The 21497-nt window shown below is 43.6% G+C and overlaps 1 protein-coding gene across 1 annotated transcript in view; it reads right to left on the bottom strand.

Annotated features, from left to right (window-relative positions):
* cnbd1 (cyclic nucleotide binding domain containing 1) overlaps positions 1-21497 on the bottom strand; it is a 155544-nt gene that overhangs the window by 78199 nt on the left and 55848 nt on the right. The window contains 1 exon segment of the mRNA XM_067975348.1: positions 20941-21059. Within this exon segment, the coding sequence (XP_067831449.1) occupies positions 20941-21059 (119 nt within the window).

Below are 21497 nucleotides of genomic sequence, written 5' to 3' on the forward strand. Positions count from 1 at the left end.
TCTTATGTTTACATTGGAGTTGCTCTTGGTTTTGAAGTTCAAAGACATGGATTAGACCATGCTGGCAAAGGACGTCTGATCATAGTGTGTGAGTGCCCTCATTATTCTGTGAGAGTTGCTGTTGCTTTTTTCTCATTAAATCCAAAGTGGTGTGCTATTTTTTAATTATTCTTAAGTAAAAGATAAAAGAACTGTTTTATAGCTACTACTCTCAACATATGATTAATGCTGTTTCATTTTGAATGATGTCCATAAGAGATTTCACAGCTGTTGTTATGTGCCCATTAAGTCAGTAATTTCACGTGACAATTCTTTGGTTAGCATTTAAACTACTAGGGCCAGCCAGGGATCTGGAGTAGGATGGAACTTCTGCCCACTCCATTGACATATCTCTAACTCTGGCCCACTTTCCAGGGTCAGAGGTGGGCATATTTCAGGTGGGCACCCACACCATTAGCAGTGCAGTTGTGGCACCAACCTCAGGGGAGGGTGGGAGTGGAAATCTGCTCTGGCACCTTGTTGCAGCACAAGTGGGCTCTAGGACCGCCCAATGATATTTCAATTTTTTTTTCTAAGTGACTCCTCGGCAGAAACCGATCTTAATTCTCACCCCCTACCCTAACCCAATGCCCTTAGCACTACCGGATGCTCAAGATGTACAGGTATCTATGGTGTCCTGTGTTGCTAGGATGCAAATGGAAGGAACTACCTTGTTCGAAATCTGGGGAAAGTTTTGATAACTGGTCTGGGAATCGAGCATACCCTTTACTATAATTGCTATTAGGTACTGGACTATCCTACGCTGCCATAACATTTTCCTTGAATCTTCTAAAGGGAATAGAGTTACTTCCTCAAAGTTTAAAAAATGAAGAAGTGAATTTATTAAATAATGACCTTCTTTCATCTATTTCCTCAAAGTGAAAAAATAAAAGAGTTGCTACTCTAAAAACAAATTCACTCTCATAACATCTCAAATACAAAAAACAATCCTGAAGTCTCTATATCTATATATATATATATATATATATATATAAAACCTGCTCACCGATGCTCAGTTTGGGTTCCGCCAGAACCACTCGACTCCAGACCTCATTACAGCCTTGGTCCAAACATGGACAAAAGAGCTGAATTCCAGAGGTGAGGTGAGAGTGACTGCCTTTGACATCAAGGCAGAATTTGACCGAGTGTGGCACCAAGGAGCCCGAGTAAAACTGAAGTCAATGGGAATCAGGGGGAAAATTCTCCAGTGGCTGGAGTCATGCCTGGCACAAAGGAAGATGGTAGTGGTTGTTGGAGGCCAATCATCTCAGCCCCAGGACATCGCTGCAGGAGTTCCTCAGGGCAGTGTCCTTGGCCCAACCATCTTCAGCTGCTTCATCAATGACCTTCCCTCCATCATAAGATCAGAAATGGGGATATTCGCTGATGATTGCACAGTGTTCAGTTCCATTTGCAACCCCTCAAATAACGAAGCAGTCCGTGCCTGCATGCAGCAAGACCTGGACAACATCCAGGCTTGGGCTGATAAGTGGCAAGTAACATTCGCGCCAGACAAGTACCAGGCAATGACCATCTCCAACAAGAGAGAGTCTAACCACCTCCCCTTGACATTCAACGGTATTACCATCACCGAATCCCCCACCATCAACATCCTGGGGGTCACCATAAACTTAACTGGACCAGCCACATAAATACTGTGGCTGCAAGATCAGGTCAGAGGCTGGGTATTCTACGGTGAGTGACTCACCTCCTGACTCCCCAAAGCCTTTCCACCATCTACAAGGCACAAGTCAGGAGTGTGATGGAATACTCTCCACTTGCCTGGATGAGTGCAGCTCCAGCAACACTCAAGACGTTCGACACCATTCAGGACAAAGCAGCCCGCTTGATTGGTGCCTCATCCACCACCCTAAACATTCACTCCCTTCACCACCGGCGCACTGTGGCTACAGTGTGTACCATCTACAGGATGCACTGCAGCAACTCGCCAAGGTTTCTTCGACACACCTCCCAAACCCGCGACCTCTACCACCTAGAAGAACAAGGGCAGCAGGCACATGGGAACAATACCACCTGCATGTTCCCCTCCAAGTCACATACCATCCCGACTTGGAAATATATCGCTGTTCCTTCATCGTCGCTGGGTCAAAATCCTGGAACTCCCTTCCTAACAGCACCCGTGGGAGAACCTTCACCACACGGACTGCAGCGGTTCAAAAAGGCGGCTCACTACCACCTTCTCAAGGGCAATTAGGGATGGGCAATAAATGCTCGCCTTGCCAGCGACGCCCACATCCCATGAATGAATTAAAAAAAATTGAACATTGTGAGTGGGAAATTCAACTTCTATAGAAGTGGAAGTCACAGATCAGCCACACTGCCCACGAAAGCTGACATTGGGAGGCCTGATCCATTTTGGGTTCGGCCCTCATTTGAATGACATCGGTGAGCTGCGAGCACCCAACTACCCACCCTGCTGCAACTCAACAGTTGTGGGAGTGCAGGAATTTGACTGGCTCCCAGGCTGAAATGGTTGTCAGGTTTGGCCTGGGAGAGGCACCAATCCTGGAGGAGGTTGAGCGTGGACTGGCAGCGGGCCCATTATTTTTATGGAGCTAGAAAGAGTGCTCCTGCTACTCCTGGCCTCACAAAATTCTCCCCCAAAAATTCTGGTCCATTTCTTGAGCTGTCATCAGTGGTCTCACTCGTTAGACCACTCACCGCCTGGTGCAAGTGGGAGAAATGTGCATGGCATATGCTCTGCCCATTTATACCTGAAAATTGCAAATGGTGTCCAACACCAGTTGTAGGACCCCAATTTGCATATTTAAGCAGCCTTACACCCAAAACAGGCGGACGGGCTGCTCGTCCATTTATAGGTCCACCTGAAGATCATATTAGGCTAGCCCTGGGCATCAATGGGGACATCAGCAAGGTTCCTCCCCACCCCAGAATTTTCAACTGCCAGCCACCTGTTTTTCAGATGAGAAACGGGCAGCCAGCAGTTGAAAATTACCCCGTGCATCAGACTGTGTCTAACATCTGTTGCCAGAGCAAATATAACATACTTTGCGATACTGACTTCAGCTGGCTGCTCAACTCCCTTCGCATAGTGACTGAGTTTAAAAGTGACAGTTACCAAAGCATCATTGGACAAAAATATCTCAGTTTTGATATATATTTTTAATTAAAATTTGTACATCTCCTGTTGCATTCCTTATAGATAGTCTGCAATTTGGTTTCTGATGTTTACCATGGGTGCCAACTGTTTAATGCTCATTGTTACTTTAGCAATATATCACATGACTACACAACTTACTGATATTGAAAAATATAGGGTCCCACAGATATAATACTTGTAATATTCCAACTTGTGCTCTGATTTGGTGTGGAATGGCCTAAAATCCCGTGGACACCACTGACCTGAATTTCTAATATGGGCTCCCAAAAGGCAAATCTCTTGCTGGGAGCATAAATTTGTAAAATTATCCATAACTTAGAAGAGGGTGGGTGAAATGACTGTTTAGATTTAACTACTTTACACAGAAGATAATGAATGTATGGAATGAACAGCCAAGGAAATGGTGGAGGCTGCATGTAAATTACGAGGAGTTCGAGAGCGGGAGGAGAGTCCGAGAGGTGAGCGCAGTGTAAAATGAGAGTCCGAGAGGTGAGTGCAGTGTAAAATGAGAGTCCGAGAGGTGAGCGCAGTGTAAAATGAGAGTCCGAGAGGTGAGCGCAGTGTAAAAGGAGAGTCCGAGAGGTGAGCGCAATGTGAAAGGAGAGTCCGAGGGCAGGAGGAGAGTCCGAGGGCGGGAGGAGAGTCCGAGGGCGGGAGGAGAGTCCGAGAGGTGAGCGCAGTGTAAAAGGAGAGTCCGAGAGGTGAGTGCAGTGTAAAAGGAGAGTTCCGAGAGGTGAGCGCAGAGTAAAAGGAGAGTTCCGAGAGGTGAGCGCAGAGTAAAAGGAGAGTTCCGAGAGGTGAGCGCAGAGTAAAAGGAGAGTTCCAAGAGGCGAGCACAGTGTAAAAGGAGAGTCCCGAAAGTGGGAAGAGAGTCCAAGAGGTGCACGCAGTGTAAATCTAAGGCAAGTCATGGCAGCAGAGCTCGCACCCGTGATATGCTCCTCTTGCACTATGTGGGAAGTCATGGACACTACAGGTGTCCCTGGCGACCATGTGTGCAGGAAGTGTGTCCAGCTGCAGTTACTGGCTAACTGCATTTCAGAGCTGGAGCTGCGGGTGGATTCACTGTGGAGCATCCGCGATGCTGAGATTATCGTGGATAGCTCGTTCAGTGAGGTGGTCACACCGCAGGTAAAGATTAAGCAGGCAGAAAGGAAATGGGTGACTGCCAGGCAGAGTAAAAGGACTAGGCAGGTAGAGCAGGAGTCCCCTGGGGCCATCTCCCTCTCAAACAGATATTCTGCTTTGGATACTGTTGGGGGAGATGGCTTATCGGGGAAAGCAGCAAGAGCCAAGTTCGTGGCACCACGGGTGGCTCTGCTGCACAGGAGGGGAGGAAGAAGAGTGGCAGGGCTATAATGATAGGGGATTCAATTGTAAGGGGAACAGATATGCGTTTCTGCGGCCGCAAACGTGACTCCAGGATGGTATGTTGCCTCCCTGGTGCAAGGATCAAGGATGTCACAGAGTGGCTGCAGGGCATTCTGGAGTGGGGGATGAACAGCCAGTAGGCGTGGTCCATATTGGTACCAACGACATAGGTTAAAGAAAAGGGATGAGGTTCTGCAAGGTGAGTTTAAGGAATTAGGAGATAAATTAAAAAGCAGGACCTCAAAGGTAGTGATCTCAGGATTACTACCAGTGCCACGTGCTAGTGAGTATAGGAACTGGAGAATAGACCAGATGAATGCGTGGCTACAGGGATGGTGTTGGAGGGAGGGATTTAGATTCCTGGGATATTGGGACTGGTTCTGGGGAAGGTGGGACCTATACAAGCGGGACAGGTTACACCCGAGCAGGACCAGGACTGATGTCCTCGCAGCGTGTTTGCTAGTGCTGTCAGGGAAGGTTTAAACTAGAATGGCAGGGGGATGGGAACCTTAGCAGGGAGACAGAGGAGGGGGAAACAAGGATGGAAACAAAAGACAGAATGGGAAGAAGCAATAGTGGAAGGCAGAGAAAACAAGGGCGAAAAACAAATAGGGTCATAGCGCAAAATAAAACAAAGATGAGTAGCAATCTTAAAAAGATAAGTCTAAAGGCATTGTGTCTTAATGCGCGGAGCATTCGCAATAAGGTAGATGAATTAACAGCGCAGATAGATATTAACGATTATGATATAGTTGCGATTACGGAGACATGGCTGCAGGGAGACCAAGGATGGGAACTGAACATCCAGGTGTATTCAATATTTAGGAAGGACAGGCAAAAAGGGAAAGGAGGTGGAGTAGCGTTGTTAGTAAAGGAGGAAATCAATGCAATAATGAGGAAGGATATTGTCTCGGAAAATCACGACGTGGAATCTATATGGGTGGAGCTAAGAAACACCAAGGGGCAGAAAACGTTGGTGGGGATTGTCTATTGGTCCCCAAACAGTAGTGGAGATGTTGGGGAGGGCATTAAACAGGAAATTACAGACGCATACAAGGAGGGTACAACTATAATCATGGGTGACTTTAATCTACAGATAGATTGTTCAAACCAAATTAGCAATAATACTGTGGGGGAGAAATTCCTAGAGTGTTTACGTGATGGATTTCTAGACCAATACATTGAGGAACCAACTACAGACCAGGAGATCCTAGACTGGGTATTGTGTAATGAGAAAGGATTAATTAACAATCTTGTTGTGCGGGGTCCCTTAGAGAAGAGCGACCATAACATGATAGAATTCCTCATTAAGATGGAGAGTGAAGTAGTTGAATCTGAAACTAGGGTCCTGAATCTAAATAAAGGAAATTACGAAAGTATGAGGTGCGAGTTGGCTATGATAGACTGGGGAACTTTACTAAAAGGGATGATGGTGGATAGGCGATGGCTAATATTTAAAGAACGTGTGCAGGAATTATAACAATTATTCATTCCTGTCTGGCGCAAAAATAAAACAGGAAAGGTGGCTCAACCGTGGCTTACAAAAGAAATTAGGGATAGTATTAGATCCAAAGAGGAGACATATAAAATTGCCATAATTGGGAGCAGTTCATAATTCAGCAAAGGAGGACAAAGAGATTGATTAAGAGGGGAAAAATAGAGTATGAGAGTAAACTAGCAAAAAAACTGACTGTAAAAGCTTCTATAAATATGTTAAGAGAAAAAGATTAGTGAAAACAAATGTAGGTCCCTTACAGTCAGAAATGGGGGAAATTATAATGGGGAACAAAGAAATGGCAGAACAAAGGAGGACACAAATAACCTCCCAGAAATGTTAGGAAACCAAGGGTCTAGTAAGAGGGAGGAACTGAAGGAAACCAGTATTAGTAAAAAAACAGTGCTAGGGAAATTAATGGGGCTAAAGACTGACAAATCCCCAGGGCCTGATAATCTACATCCCAGAGTACTAAAGGAAGTGGTCCTGGAAATAGTGGATGCATTGGCGATCATCTTCCAAAATTCTATAGAATCTGGAACAGTTCCTACAGATTGGAGGGTGGCAAATGTAACCCCACTATTTAAAAAGGAGGGAAAGAAAAAACAGGGAATTACAGACCAGTTAGCCTAACATCAGTAGTGGGGAAAATGCTAGAGTCTATTATGAAAGATGTGATAACAGAACACTTGGATGGCATTGGACAAAGTCAGCATGGGTTTATGAAAGGGAACTCATGCTTAACAAATCTACTGGAGTTTTTTGAGGATGTAACTAGTAGAATAGATATGGGAGAACCAGTGGATGTGGTGTATTTGGATTTTCAGAAGGCTTTTGATAAGGTCCCACACAAGAGGTTAGTGTGCAAAATTAAAGCACATGGGATTGGGGGGAATACACTGGCATGGATTGAGAATTGGTTGACAGACAGGAAAGAGAGAGTAGGAATAAACGGGTCTTTTTCCGGGTGGCAGGCAGTGACTAGTGGTGTACTGCAGGGATCAGTGCTTGGGCCCCAGCTATTCACAATATATATCAATGATTTGAATGAGGGTACTAAATGTAACATTTCTAAGTTTGCAGATGACACAAAACTGGGGTGGAATGCGAGCTGTGAGGAGGATGCAAAGAGGCTCCAATGTGATTTAGACAAGTTGGGCGAGTGGGCAAGAACATGGCAGATGCAGTATAACGTGGATGAATGTGAGGTTATCCACTTTGGTTGTAAAAACAGAAAGGCAGATTATTATCTGAATGGTGATAGATTGGGAAAAGGGGAGATGCAACGAGATCTGGGTGTCCTTGTACACCAGTCGCTGAAAGCGAGCATTCAGGTGCAGCAAGCAGTTAGGAAGGCGAATGATATGTTGGACTTCATTGCAAGAGGATTTGAGTACAGGAGCAGGGATGTCTTACTGCAGTTATACAGGGCCTTGGTGAGACCACATCTGGAGTATTGTATGCAGTTTTGGTCTCCTTATTTGAGGAAGGATGTCCTTGCCATGGAGGGAATGCAACGAAGGTTTACCAGACTGATTCCTGGGATGGCAGGACTGACGTATGAGGAGAGATTGGGTCACTAGGCCTATATTCACTAGTTTAGAAGAATGAGAGGTGATTTCATCGAAACATATAAAATTCTAATAGGACTAGACAGACTAGATGCAGGGAGGATGTTCCCGATGGATGGAGAGTCCAGAACCAGGGGTCACAGTCTCAGGATACGGGGTATGCCATTTCGAACTGAAATGAGGAGAAATTTCTTCACTCAGAGGGTGGTGAACTTGCGGAATTCTCTACCACAGAAGGCAGTGGAGGCCAAGTCATTAGATGTATTCAAGAAGGAGATAGATATGTTTCTTAATGCTAAATGGGGAAAAGCGGGAACAGGGTGCTGAGTTACACGATCAGCCATGATCTTTTTGAATGGCGGTGCAGTCCCGAAGGGCCGAATGGCCTACTCTTGCTCCTATTTATCTATGTAGAGAGTTCGGTCAATACCTGGCAAAAAAATTTGATAGCAGGGACTGAGAAGTATTGTGGAATATTATATTTCTTAGACATTCGGACTGGCTAGATGAATTGCAATGATCTTTTCTGGTCTTGTATATTCTTATATACTTTTATACAAAAGTTGCTAAGACACATGTAATTTTGTTCTTCCCTTCCCTCACAAACCTCTTAGTCACACTTTAAGAAATTAACAATTTTGCAGTATTTGCTTAAGATGCAAATACTTGATTTATATTTATGTTTTCCCAAAGACTTTTTTTCCCTCTCACTAGATTGCAATGCTGGATTTGTAGTTGTTGCTGCAGTGATCATTGGTGTAGCATTGCACTGGAGACTTTCCCTCTGACCAGCACCTTAAACAAACGGTTACACTCCACTTTCCAGGCCTGGCTGACTGACTCCAACCAGAATGTCTAATCACAAGTACCTTAAACATCTCCAACTGGTCTCACACAAATATTGGCCCCTCTCAAACACAAAAAGAATTTTAGTCCAAACATACATTAGCTCACAATTTTTATTTCATGGTTTAAACTGTTTGAAGGCTGAACATTTAATTTTTTTTTATTTTTGATGTTTTTTTCCATTTCAGTTATTTGTAAATTTTCCACCTTGTTGTCATCTAACACATGGTTATCTTCGTACATTCTGGATACTGTAGTCCCACTGGAGCATGGTGAAAATTAAAACTTCTATGCTATATCTTTCTCTTACACACTCAGCTGGAAATCTCCAGTGAATAAGGCCCAGGTAAAATCTCCAACTGATGCCCTAAGCTTCAGATAGAAAGGTATTTCTAATATTAAGTGACCAGTTTTATGGATAAGTTTAATGACTGTTTTCAGAATTGTGTAATTTTTTATGCATCTGTTGTGTTATCAAAGTTCTTTTAACACTACGCATTAGTCTGATTGAAGAAGGAAAACTGAACCAAAAGTGTAAAGAAATTATTACAGCAGCCGATTGGTTCATTCTGTGGTAATTTCTAGTTCCAGATTGTTGGGTTTGGAAAAGAAATGTGAGTAATTTGGTTAGTTTTGTGCTTATTGAAAGTTTTCCAATCTAAGAAGTCATAGTCAGCTGTGGCTCAGCTGGTGGCACTTTCGCCTCTACGTCAGAAGGTCGTGGGTTCAAGTCCCACTCCAGCACTTTGAGCACAAAATCTAGGTGACAGTGCAGTACTGAGGGAGTACTGCATTGTTAAACGTGCTGTCTTTTGGATGAAATGTTAAACCGAGGCCCAATCTGCATCTATAAATAAGATCCCATGGCACTATTTCAAAGATGAGTAGGGGAGTTATCCCTGGTGTCCTCAATCAACATCACTAAAAACAGATTATCTGGTCATTATCACATTACTGTTTATGGGAGCTTGCAGTACGCAAATTGGTTGCTGCGTTTCCTTCATTACAACAGTGACAATACTTCATTGGCTGTAAAGCGCTTTGGGACATTCTGAGGTCATGTAAAGTGCTGTATAAATGCAAGTCTTTCTTTGTAGAATGGCCATACTTGCTCCATGCTATGATCTACATCAACAAGAAAAGAATCCAGTCTCAAAATGTGCAGCTTTTTTGTGACCAGCACCATGACATTAAGCAAATGAATAGGTGCTTCCTTAGTAGTTGTCACACTGTATTCATATTAAGGCAGTCCACTTTATCAGCACACTTTGCTCAGATGTCATCTGTAGCTCGGTGGTAGCATCCTTATCTCTCAGTTAGAAGGTTGTGGGTTCAATCCCCATGCCAGAGACTTGAGTACATAACCTCTTCTGACACTTCAGTGCAGTACTAAGGGATTGCTGCACCGTCCGAGGGCTGTCTTTCAGATGAGATGTTAAACCAAAGTCCCGTCTGCCCTCTCAGGTGGATGTAATAGATCCTGTGGGACTATTCAAAGAAAAGCAGGGGAGTTCTTCTGCTGTCCTGGCCACTATTTATCCATCAACCAACATCACTAAAACAAATGATCAAAATCATTTACCTCATTGCTGTTGATGAGACATTATTACATGCAAACTGACTGCTGCGTTTCCCTATATTGCAACACTGACACTTCAAAAGTACTTAATTGGCTGTAAAGCCTTTTCAGACATCCTGAAGTTGTGAAATACACTTTATAAATCCAAGTCTTTCTTTCATTCTTTACTGCTAACCACTGCTACTTAACACTATGGGGGTAATTTTAACATTTGGTGATAGTGTAAAATGGGCGATATCGGAACGGCCGCCTGTTACTTTCCTCTGTTGTGTTTTTGGTTTCCGAAATTACAACAGTAATTACACTCCAAAAGTACTTAATTCGCTTTATAGCCCTTTGGAATGTCGCAAGGTAATGAAAGGTACATTATAAATGCAAGTTCTTTCATCTTTCATTCTTTCACTTTGACCCAGAAAGGCAAGTCTCTGGGTGGCTTCTGGGAGATCAAGGCTATTCTCTATAGCACGAGCTGATAATACCCATGCAACTTCCCAAGACACAAAATGGACACCAGTATAATCATAGAAAGTTACAGCACAGAAGGCGGCCATTTGGCACATCGAGCCTGTGCCGGGTCTTTGTAAGAGCAATCCAGTTAGTCCCATTCCCCCGCTCTCTCCCCATAACCCTGCAAATTTTTTCCCTTCAAGTATTTATCCAATTCCTTTTTGAAAACCATGATTGAATCTGCATCCATCATCCTACAGGCAGCACATTCCAGATCATAACTACTCACTGTGTAAAAATGTTTTTCCTCAAGTCACCTTTGGTTCTTTTGCCGATCACCTTAAATCTGTCTCCTCTGGTTCTCGACCCCTCCATCAATGGAGACAGTTTCTCTTTATTTACTTTATCTAAACTCTTCATGGTTTTGAGCACTTCTATCAAATCTCTCAACCTTCTCTGCTCTAAGGTGAACAACATCAGCTTCTCCAGTCTATCCACGTAACTGAAATCCCTCATCCCTGGAACCATTCTAGTACTTTTCTGCACCCTCTCTAAGGCCTTCACATCCTTCCTAAAGTTGGGCACAATACTCAAGTTGTGGCCGAACCAGTTATAAAGGTTCAACATAACTTTGTTGCTTTTGTACTCTATGCCTCTATTTATAAAGCCCAGGATCCTGTACACTTTTTTAACCGCTTTCTCAACCTGTCCCTCTACCTTCAAAGATTTGTGCACATATACCCCCATGTCTCTCTGTTCCTGCACCCGCTTTAGAATTGTACCTTTTAGTTTATATTGCCTCTCCTCGTTCTTCCTACCAAAATGTATCACTTCGGACATCATCGCATTAAATTTCATCTGCCATGTGTCTGCCCATTCCAACACCTTGACTATGTCCTCTTGAAGTCTATTACAATCATCCTCACTTCCAAGTTTTGTGTCATCTGCAAATTTTGAACTTGTGCCCTGTACATTAAGTTCAAGTCCTTCATATATATCAAAAAAGCAGTGGTCCTAGTACCGACCCATGGGGAACACCACTGTATATCTTCCTCTAATCTGAAAAACAACCGTTCACCATTACTCTGTTTCCTGTCTAATTATCACTTAGCCAATTTAGTATCCATGCTGCCACTGCCCCTTTTATTCCATGGGCTTCAATTTTGCTGATAAGCCTATTATGTGGCACTTTATCAAACGCCTTTTGAAAGTCCATATACACAACATCAACCGCATTGCCCTCATTAACCCTCTCTATTACCTCATCAAAAAACTCAATCAAGTTAGGTAAACACGATTTGTCTTTAACAAATCCGTGCTGGCTTTCCTTTATTAATCCACACTTGTCCAAGTGGCTATTAATTTTGTCCCGGATTACCGTTTCTAAAAGCTTCCCAACCACCAAGGTTAAACTGACTGGTCTGTAGTTGCTGGGTTTATCTTTACTCCCTTTTTTGAACAAGAGTGTGACATTTGCAATTCTCCAGTCCTCTGGCACCAACCCAATGTCTAACGAGGATTGGAAGATTATGGCCAGTACCTCTGCAATTTCCATCCTTACTTCCCTCAGCAACCTAGGATGCATCCTATCCGGACCGTGTGACTTATCTACTTTAAGTACAGCCAGCCTTTCTAATACCTCCTCTTTCTCAATTTTTAGCCCATCCAGTATCTCAATTGGTGTAATGAGTTTCATTTATACATCTGAGTAATAATTGAGCAAGTCATTGCCATGCTAAAGGTAAACTTCAGGTATCTGGATCGATCTGGTAGCACCGTGCAATGCGGTCCTGCCAATGTCTCAAGGATCATAGTTGTGCCCTGCACGCTACACAACTTTGCCTTACAAAGATGCCCCAGAGGAAAAAGCCCACATGAGCAGCAAGAGGACACTGGTTGGATGAAGGGGCTGCAGAGGATAACCTCCTGCAAGAGGGATTTGTGTCATTCTCATACAGGAGACTTCTCTTAAATACCGTATCTAGCTAATTCATTAACAATCCTGTGTCCATCTACTCCCTTCTCTCCATAAAAATGCCATCACCTATAGATGCTTCTCCATGCTCAACAACTCACAAAACTTCCTTTCACACCAGCACAAGAAGGCAGCTTTGTACTCTATGCCTCTATTTATAAATTATAAATAGAGGCATAGAGTATTATAATTATAAAAAGATAATTATAATGTGAAACCATACAGTGTGTGTGCCTAGTGTTTGCTTTCTCAATGCTTTCCCTTGATGATAGTGTGTGATGTATGTGCTCTTAAACCTAGTCTTGAGCTTCCCCTAGGTGCCATCTCAGTGGCAAGCGTGCATGAGGTGGCTGCTGTGTTGCAGTAGGAGTTTTCCAGGTAGCTAAGTCCCGAGATGGACCAGCTGCAGGCTGCACTGGCTGTCTGGCCCTGCTCGTGTTTTCTCATGACCACTCATCTGCAGGAAAGCAGACTTAATAGTACCAATGAGATCAGTGAACCCCTGCTCTGTGGCTCCCTGTAACTGATTGCCAAGCTTTTCGAAGCTGAATGTTTGCAGGGTGTTTATCTTGTCAGTACTCTTTTGCCGGTGACATGTGAGCTGCTATGTTCATGGTATTATTATCCCCCTACTGCAAATGTGCTGCGGAGCATCTATTGAGTGAAAGAGTGCTGCCAAAAGGAGTCGGTGATCTGTGCATGCTTTGCAGCTGATTTCTCTGAGGGTGCAGCATATGTATATAAAGGTACCTATACTTACCTTGGCAGTCTGATGCCAGTGAACTTATTTCTCATTTGCTTCCAGGAATAGAAAACCTGGGGAATACATTAGTTCAGTCAGTGACCTCCATCCATGCAGCTTATATCTGAGATTTTACAGATATCAGCACCAAACAGGGACAACCTTCTTTGTTGCACTTCCAGCAGTAAAACCTCCAAGAAATCATTACTGAAGGCACATCTTTGATGCTGCCCTCATCACACACTTGCTTCAAATCACTTACACCTTTCAACTGAACAATTGCAGGCAGCTCCCCATTAGCAGCAAGAAATAGCCCTCATTTTGGCAGACTCAAAAAATCGGGACTGGGATACTAATTGCAGATGGACAATTTCATTTTATTGCATATATATTACCTACTTTCCAGCCAGGCAATTTAATTTTATTATATTGAGCATCAACATGTTTGGGGAATTGGGATTGGGAGCAATTGGGACAGTTTTATTTTATCATGGCCAATTTGATTTTATTGAATATATATTTTAAAGCTTTAGTACAAGGCAATTTCATTTTATTGTATTCAGCATCAATGTGGTTAAGAGAGGAGGGGGAAAGGGAGGAGGGAGTTGGAAGCAGGGGGAGGAAATTGTTCCTAATTCCCTCAGTTGATTTCTCATAATTTGAACATTGCAATACATGTACTTCATCTTTTCTTTTGATTTAACAATGCTCTTTTCTCTTGATTTTTTTTGATCAAGCTAACAACTTTGCCTAGAATTTCTACAGGGATTCTTCAGCAGATCAGCTGGACCTTTGGAGAAACGGCATAAATGGCTAAAAACTTGCATTTATGCCTTTTCTCCAGGGTTTCTGCCAATCTTCCATGAAGCTATTGGGAAATGGGGAAACCCCCTGGAAATTCTTCCCCTTCATTCCTTCATCTCAGTCTTTCCTCTGCTTATAACTGGTCAATTCGATTTTCTGTCTCTATTCCCTTTAATATTCCTGCAATCTATCCCTTTTCCTAAATTCCTTTTTTTACTTATATATTAACCTCATCTATTTCAATCTTCTCGACTAGCTCTTTACAATTGCTTTTATTTTCCCTACCCCTTTTCATCCTAGTTTAAATGATTCTTCACTTCCCTATTTATCCTTTTTGCCAGTATGTTAACTTCCCTCCTTTCAGATATAGCCCATCCTTGCGGAGTAATTCCCATCTTCCCCAGAACTGGTACCTATGCCCATAAAGCCGAAACCTGCTTCCTGATAGCATCTCTTCAATTATGTGTTGAGCTCCCGAACATTCCTATGCTTCCCTATTACAACATGTGTGTGGGGAGTAATCCAGAGACCTTCCACACTTCATGTTCTGCCCCTAAACCTTATTCCTAATCTAAACTCCTTTTGCAGGACTTCAGGACTTTACTTTCCTATATCATTTGCTCCCACATGAACCACCATGACTGGTTGCTTTCCCTCCCCTTCTATTATCTTCTCCAGTCTACCCTGGACCTACCATCTCCTTCCATCAGGTAGTCCCATGGGAGCGATGATATCTGGGACCGATGGGAGGAAAATGGTTTGGGAAGTCAGGCCCACCCCTACCCAGATTTACATGCAGTGAGTGGGGGAGGGGTGGCCAGTTGCAGAGGGCAGGAAATCCAGGTTGGTGTGGGTAGGCCTCACTGATTTTGGGCAGGCTTACAGAGGAAAATCCAACCTCGTGAGGAAAGATGGATCAAGAATGTTTTTTGTTTAAGGAGAGGGGTGATGAGTGTAGTTTTGAAGGGGAAAGCAACATCAGCTGAGGAATGGAAAGCACTGACTATGTAAGTTAGCATAGGACCCAAGAGGGGAGCTGATTGATCAGGAATTGAGTGGAGGGGGAAATCAAAGAAGTATTCAAACTTGTGGAAGCGGACTGGAATCTGTTGTGGTTCAGAAACTTTGAAGCGAAAAGCTTAGCAATTTAAACAATCAACATATTAATCAGAACTCGGATGCATATTAATTGCCTATGTCATGCATAGTGGCAGATCAAGAATGCCACACACTGATGTGAATCCACTGCTAATATGTTGCAAATTCCTTTCGGGGACCTCATTTGCTGCACAAGGCAGGTTTGGAATGGTAATATCACTGATAGCGATACTGCTGCTGGGAGGGTGGGAGGGAAATACTGCTGTTAAAAGCCATTTAAAAAAAAGCATCACTTTTCTGCAAGAATGGCTGAAGCAACAGCAACCTCAGAGATGTGAGCCACTGGAAAGGGCTCCCAGATTCTCAGATGCATTATGGAGTACCTTTTGATGTGGAGATGCCGGTGATGGACTGGGGTTGACAATTGTAAACAATTTTACAACACCAAGTTATAGTCCAGCAATTTTATTTTAAATTCACAAGCTTTCGGAGATTTTCTCCTTCCTCATAGGAAGGAGAAAATCTCCGAAAGCTTGTGAATTTAAAATAAAATTGCTGGACTATAACTTGGTGTTGTAAAATTGTTTACAATGGAGTACCTTTTGGCAGAAGTCAGGGCCAGAACAGTAAGATTGCTGGGCACTGTAGGGAGGAAGCCCCATGAGAGGATGATTCAGGCTGTGTGGAGGGAGAGGGCAGAAGCAGTCAGTGCTACCTCCAGCACCCCAAGAACTGCCACACGGAGCCAGAAAAGGTTAATTGACCGCACAAGGGTAGCTAAGGTAATTCTTGCATTCTTAACCCTAATACACATTCGCTACCACTCAGACAGCCTTCACTCACCTCCTTATCTCTTTTTCTTGCAGAATCTGGGTGTCAGGAGAACTCAACTCTGCAAACAGCAACTTTTGCAAACATGCAAAACTACTCTGCCTACCGTAAGGGCTACAGCTAATATTCGAGAACACTTCATTTAAAGGGTCATTATGGCATGCATGCACTCATATGCCACTCACATGCCCTTAACATTGTCTTTTCATTTTCCAAAAGAAAAGATGGCCTACAACCAGTTCAAAGAAACAGAACCACAGGAGCTGTAGCAGTGCTGAAAACCCTGAGCACACATGAAGGTGAGATGCTGTATACTGTGGGCAGTCAGACAGGAGAACCTTTGGGAAAGGGCAAGGTTGAAGGCCAGGTGGCAACAGAAGGTTGGTAAAAGCCAGGAAATGCTCATCATAGATTGTCTCAGCCTTGTGTGCTTTCTCAAAGTATTGCAAAACCCTTACACGCAGCAACTATTTATTCAAATGGGAACAACCGCCACGTCTCCAAACTCCCTTTCTTCCCCAAAGTCCTTGAATATGTTGTCGTCTCCCAATCCTTGCCCATCTTTCCCGTAACTCCATGTATCTGCCCTGCCATAGCACTGAAAGGGCCCTAATCAAAGTCACAAAAGACATCCTCTGTGACTGTGGTGCACTATTCCTCCTCTTTCTTCTCAACCTCTCCGTCGACAACACTGCAAATACCTCTCCGTTGTCCAACACAGTTGGGCTGCCCTCGCTTGGTTCCACTCTTACCTATCCAATATTAGCATCTCAAACAATGGCTTCTCTTCCCATCCTCACAATGTTATCTTTGGATTCAGTCAAGGATTTATCCTTGGTCCCCTCCTCTTCATCATTTACTTAATGCCCTTTGGCATCATCCAAAGACATGGGGTCAGGTTGCACATGTATACTGATGCCACCAAGCTGTACCTATCCACTATTTCTCTCGAGTTCACCGCCATTGTGTTGTCAAACTCTTTGTCCGACATCCAGTCCTGGATGAGCCGCCATTTCCTCCAGTTGGAACACTGAAAAGACCGAAGCCAAAGTCTTTGGCCTCCGCCACAAACTCCACACCTGGCTCATGGTACTTCAATGGCAGTCATATGCTAGCACAGATACAATGAGGTGCATGCATCTACTCGAATTATAATAGAACACACCATAGATATGTTATCACATTGTCTCAGATGCCTTTTACAGATCACAGGGCATCCTATAATGCAGCCTGGATCATCGTAATTTGCTGAATGCTGTATAAGATCACCATCCAACTAAGCATGATTATGGAGCGCCCAGAGAAGGAAGACAACAAATAGCATCAAGATGGCCTAGACAAGCAGGAGGTTGAAGCATATCCTCCAGCTGCTAGAACCAACAACAACTTGCATTTATATAGCGCCTTTAATGCAGTAAAACATCCCAAGGCACTTCACAGGAGCGTTATCAAACAAAATTTGACACCAAGCCACATAAGGAGATATTAGGACAGGTTATCAAAAGCTTGGTCAAAGAGGTAGGTTTTATGGAGCATCCTAAAGGAGGATAGAGAGGTAGAGAGACGGAGAGGTTTATGGAGGGAATTCCAGAGCTTAGGACCTAGACAGCTGAAGGCACGGCCGCCATTGGTGGAGCGATTAAAATCGGCGATACGCAAGAGGCTAGAATTGGAGGAGTGCAGAGATCTCGGAGGGTTGTAGGGCTGGAGGAGGTTACAGAGTTAGAGAGGAGCGAGGCCAAGGAGGGATTTGAAAACAAGGATGAGAATTTTAAAAATTGAGGTGATGCCGGACTGGGAGCCAAATTGGACTGTGAGCACAGGGGTGATAAGTGAACGGAACTTGGTGCAAGTCAGGATACGGGTAGCAGAGATTTGGATGAGCTCAAGTTTATGGAGGTGGAAGATGGGAGGCCAGCCAGGAGAGTGTTGGAATAGTCAAGTCTAGAGGTAACAAAGACATGGATGAGGGTTTCAGCAGCAGATAAGCTGAGGCAGGAGTGGAGACGGGTGATGTTACGCAGGTGGAAGTAGGCAGTCTTGGTGATAGGGCAGATATGTGGTGGAAGCTCATCTGAGGGTCAGATAGGACGCCAAGGTTGCGAAATGTCTGGTTCAGCCTTAGACGGTGGCTAGGGAGAGGGATGGAGTCAGTGGCTAAGGAACAGAGTTTGTGGCGGGGACTGAAGACTCTGGCTTCGGTCTTTCCAATGTTTAGTTGGAGGAAATTTCTGCTCATCCAGTACTGGATGTCGGACAAGCAGTGTGACAAATCAGAGAACCTGGAGGGGTCAAGAGAGGTGGTGGTGAGGTAGAGCTGCATGTCGTCAGCGTACATGTGGAACCTGACGTTGTATTTTCAGATGATGATGCGAGGGGCAGCATGTAGATGAGAAATAGGAGGGAGCCAAGGATAGATCATTCATCAGCTCCTTATTGACAAGACCTTCTCTTAAGGCCCCATCCAGCCATTGCATCAACTGTTATTCCCTACATCTTCTCAATGCCCTTTACCTACCCTTCTACATGCTGGCAAAAATCCCATTCATGTCACCTGCTGATACGTTATCTAACACCATAACAACTACACTTTTTATTACCCTAAATATGATGCATGTGTCTTCCTAGTGTTAAGCACCGTTGTCCTATACAACCTAGTACTTCTTCTATGTGCTCCCCCACTACAGGAGTATGTGAGTTGGCTGGCTGCTATGTGTCCACGAAAGGCACTTGTGATTGGCCTTGACCTCTGTGAGCTTGGTCTTCACATGGCCCAGCTTCTGGCACCACCACATCTGCAGTTGCGTAGGTGGCCTGGCCATGTTCATGTCTGAATGTGTTGTTATCCTGAGGGACAGCACCATCATCCATGCTCATTCCACCCTTGCATCTGCCACTGAGCATTGTCTCACCATGCCCACTGATCTGCGTGATAGCAGACCTAATGACAGCAATTAAATTGTTGAAATCTAATTAACAGCTTTCTCCATCCCATTCCCAAGCCTGTCCAAGCAATATTAGAAAGCCTGTTGGACATTGCAGCTGAAGGCATCTATGGCAGCAGACTGAGCATTGATGACATATGCTCCAAGTGGCCTTAGGGCCTCTGCCATGGAGGGCTCCACTGCAGATGCCACATGTTGAAGTGCAGTGTTGGGATCATCAACAAAGCGCACATTCAAGTAGTAGATTCCTCCACACAAGGTATTATTTCTTGAAGGTTGCTTGGCAAGGCCTCTAAAGCAGCAGTCTTTGATAATCAGAAAACATTCTTCTTCTAAAATTAATCATAAGGTTTCCCGAGGTCCAGATCTATGACCTCATAAGTGCAGAATGGATGCAAGCTGGTCATCCTCTGCCAGCAAGTGGATTCTGCCCACTTGTGGTCTGTATATTACTCTGTCCATCTTCTTGCTAAGGGGAGATAGCAGCACACCTGCACAAGATGCCTCCTGCCTTTGAACCGTTCCCAGTTGGAGGGAGGTGCTCAGTCTTTCTCAGATGCAATTCCTTTCTGGGAGTTAGCAGCCTGCGATATAGTTCAGCAGCTCTTTTCAATCAGAAACAAGTAGTAATTTTTGATATGATAATTAATGATCATTTTCTCACAACATTTAACTGGACTGGCAGCAAATTGTAAAAACGTAATGGAAAGACAGCAATAGTTACATACTTTTAAAATCTGCTTATAATTAGGGGAACTACTGTTTTACTTTTAGGTTGACTTGATCTAATTAGACTGCTGGAAAAGTGTAACTGTCAGAGATCGGTTCATCTTGCAGAATTTTCTAACCATTATTGTACATATCAAGAATTTAGGCACAAGAGGTCAGTGCACCCTGAATAATTTTCTGTCCATTAAAGTTTCATAATGCGAAGCTCTGCACTGACAGCACTAATTTGCAAAATTTATCCCTCCATGTGTTTATTTTAAATTGCTCATCCTTCAGATAAGTGATTTATTTTAGATTTCCTTTATTTTAGAGATCAAAAATGTTAGCTTAACTAAAATATCACCACTTTAATATCTTAAATGTCTATTTTGTTGATATGTTAATTGTATTATTAATTCATAATAGTAACATGCCTACTCAAGTGGATTTGGGGAGGGGATTCCATGTAGACTATCTTAGACTGCCAAATGCTGGAAATGCATCAAATAAAGTATAAAAAATCTAATTTTTCTGGAGGTAATATAATAAATCTTGTGCATTTAACAGATATCTCTTATATTCAGAGTTATTATTTGAATTGTCCACTTTCTGGGCTGTGCAATCATTTCTGCTAGTTTTTTAGGTTGGCTGTATGCAGTTCAGCACATGTTCTAGTCCTATTCACAGTAACTTCTGGTAGGGAGACCTGGAGGTCAAGAATGTTATGACAGTTTTACAATCCAACTCCCAGTCCTATTCTGCATGTTAGTAGTGGGCCAAACATCCACTTATAGATTTGTCCAGCTTTCGTTCCAGGCAGCACAAAAGTGCATCTCTCAATTCCAGAGCAACCCAATACCCTGCACAGCAAACATGGTCAAAGAAACTGTGGGACATCTGCCAAGTGAAGCAAATGGTGCACAGACTATGCCTGGAACTAGGAAAACACTGCAAGATGTGGTCATCCTCCCTGCTCGCCTGTTCCCCAGGCACACCAAGCCCCATACCTGAAGAGATCCTAGGCTAACTCTTGAACTGATAAACCCCCAGTTTCCACTGAACCCTTTACCTTTCTCAGGTGCCAGGCAATGTGCCAACCCTTACCCCCCAAAAATTCCTCAACCCTCCCCTTCTCAACATGATGAGAGCCACCCAACAAGGAAAGAGCACAACCCTGCTAAGTAGTAATCCTGCCCACATGCAAAGAATTGTATTAAGTAAACTACCCTCAATGTATTTATCTTCATGGTCATTGCAACCTACAAAGCAATGTGTACAGTATTTTGTTACTCTTGCATTATTAGATATTAACAAGATAAAATTATATACAATATAAATTATTCATACCATTTTTGGAAATGGATCGGACAAAGGAGTGGAATACCCAAAACTCGTTAAGTCACCCAGCGTCGTGTAAGGCCTGGCACAGCCTTTTAGGATCATATAGAATGCTTGATTTCCAAATACTGCACAAAATACAAATAATTACTGATTAAGAATTACTGTATAGCTTTATTGAACTTAGCAAAAAGCTTTTGCAGGGTATAGAGAAAAGGGAACCAAAATTCCTCAGGGGTAACTCTGGCAGGAGTCCTGCAGAATGCACCAGAAAATGGCAGCGATCTAGTTGCACAATGAAAAAATTGTAGAAAAGTCTTCAGAGGTCCAAGCCAAGCCTCAGAGTCCCATTTCTGCTGGACAGCAGGCTGGTATGCCTTTTCTCACCTGGCATACTAGATTGCCGGCAGATTCCCAAGGAAATGCCCCTTCTGACGAGTGACCTTGTTTGGGTTGGGCAGAGGTTCCACCCCAAAGGAATTATGGAATGATAGAACTATAGAAATTTACGGCACAGAAGGGGGTCATTCGGCCCATCGTGTCTGTGCCGGCCGAAAAAGAGCTAT

Source organism: Heptranchias perlo, chromosome 3 (assembly GCF_035084215.1).
Source record: "Heptranchias perlo isolate sHepPer1 chromosome 3, sHepPer1.hap1, whole genome shotgun sequence".
Lineage (NCBI taxonomy): Eukaryota > Metazoa > Chordata > Chondrichthyes > Hexanchiformes > Hexanchidae > Heptranchias > Heptranchias perlo.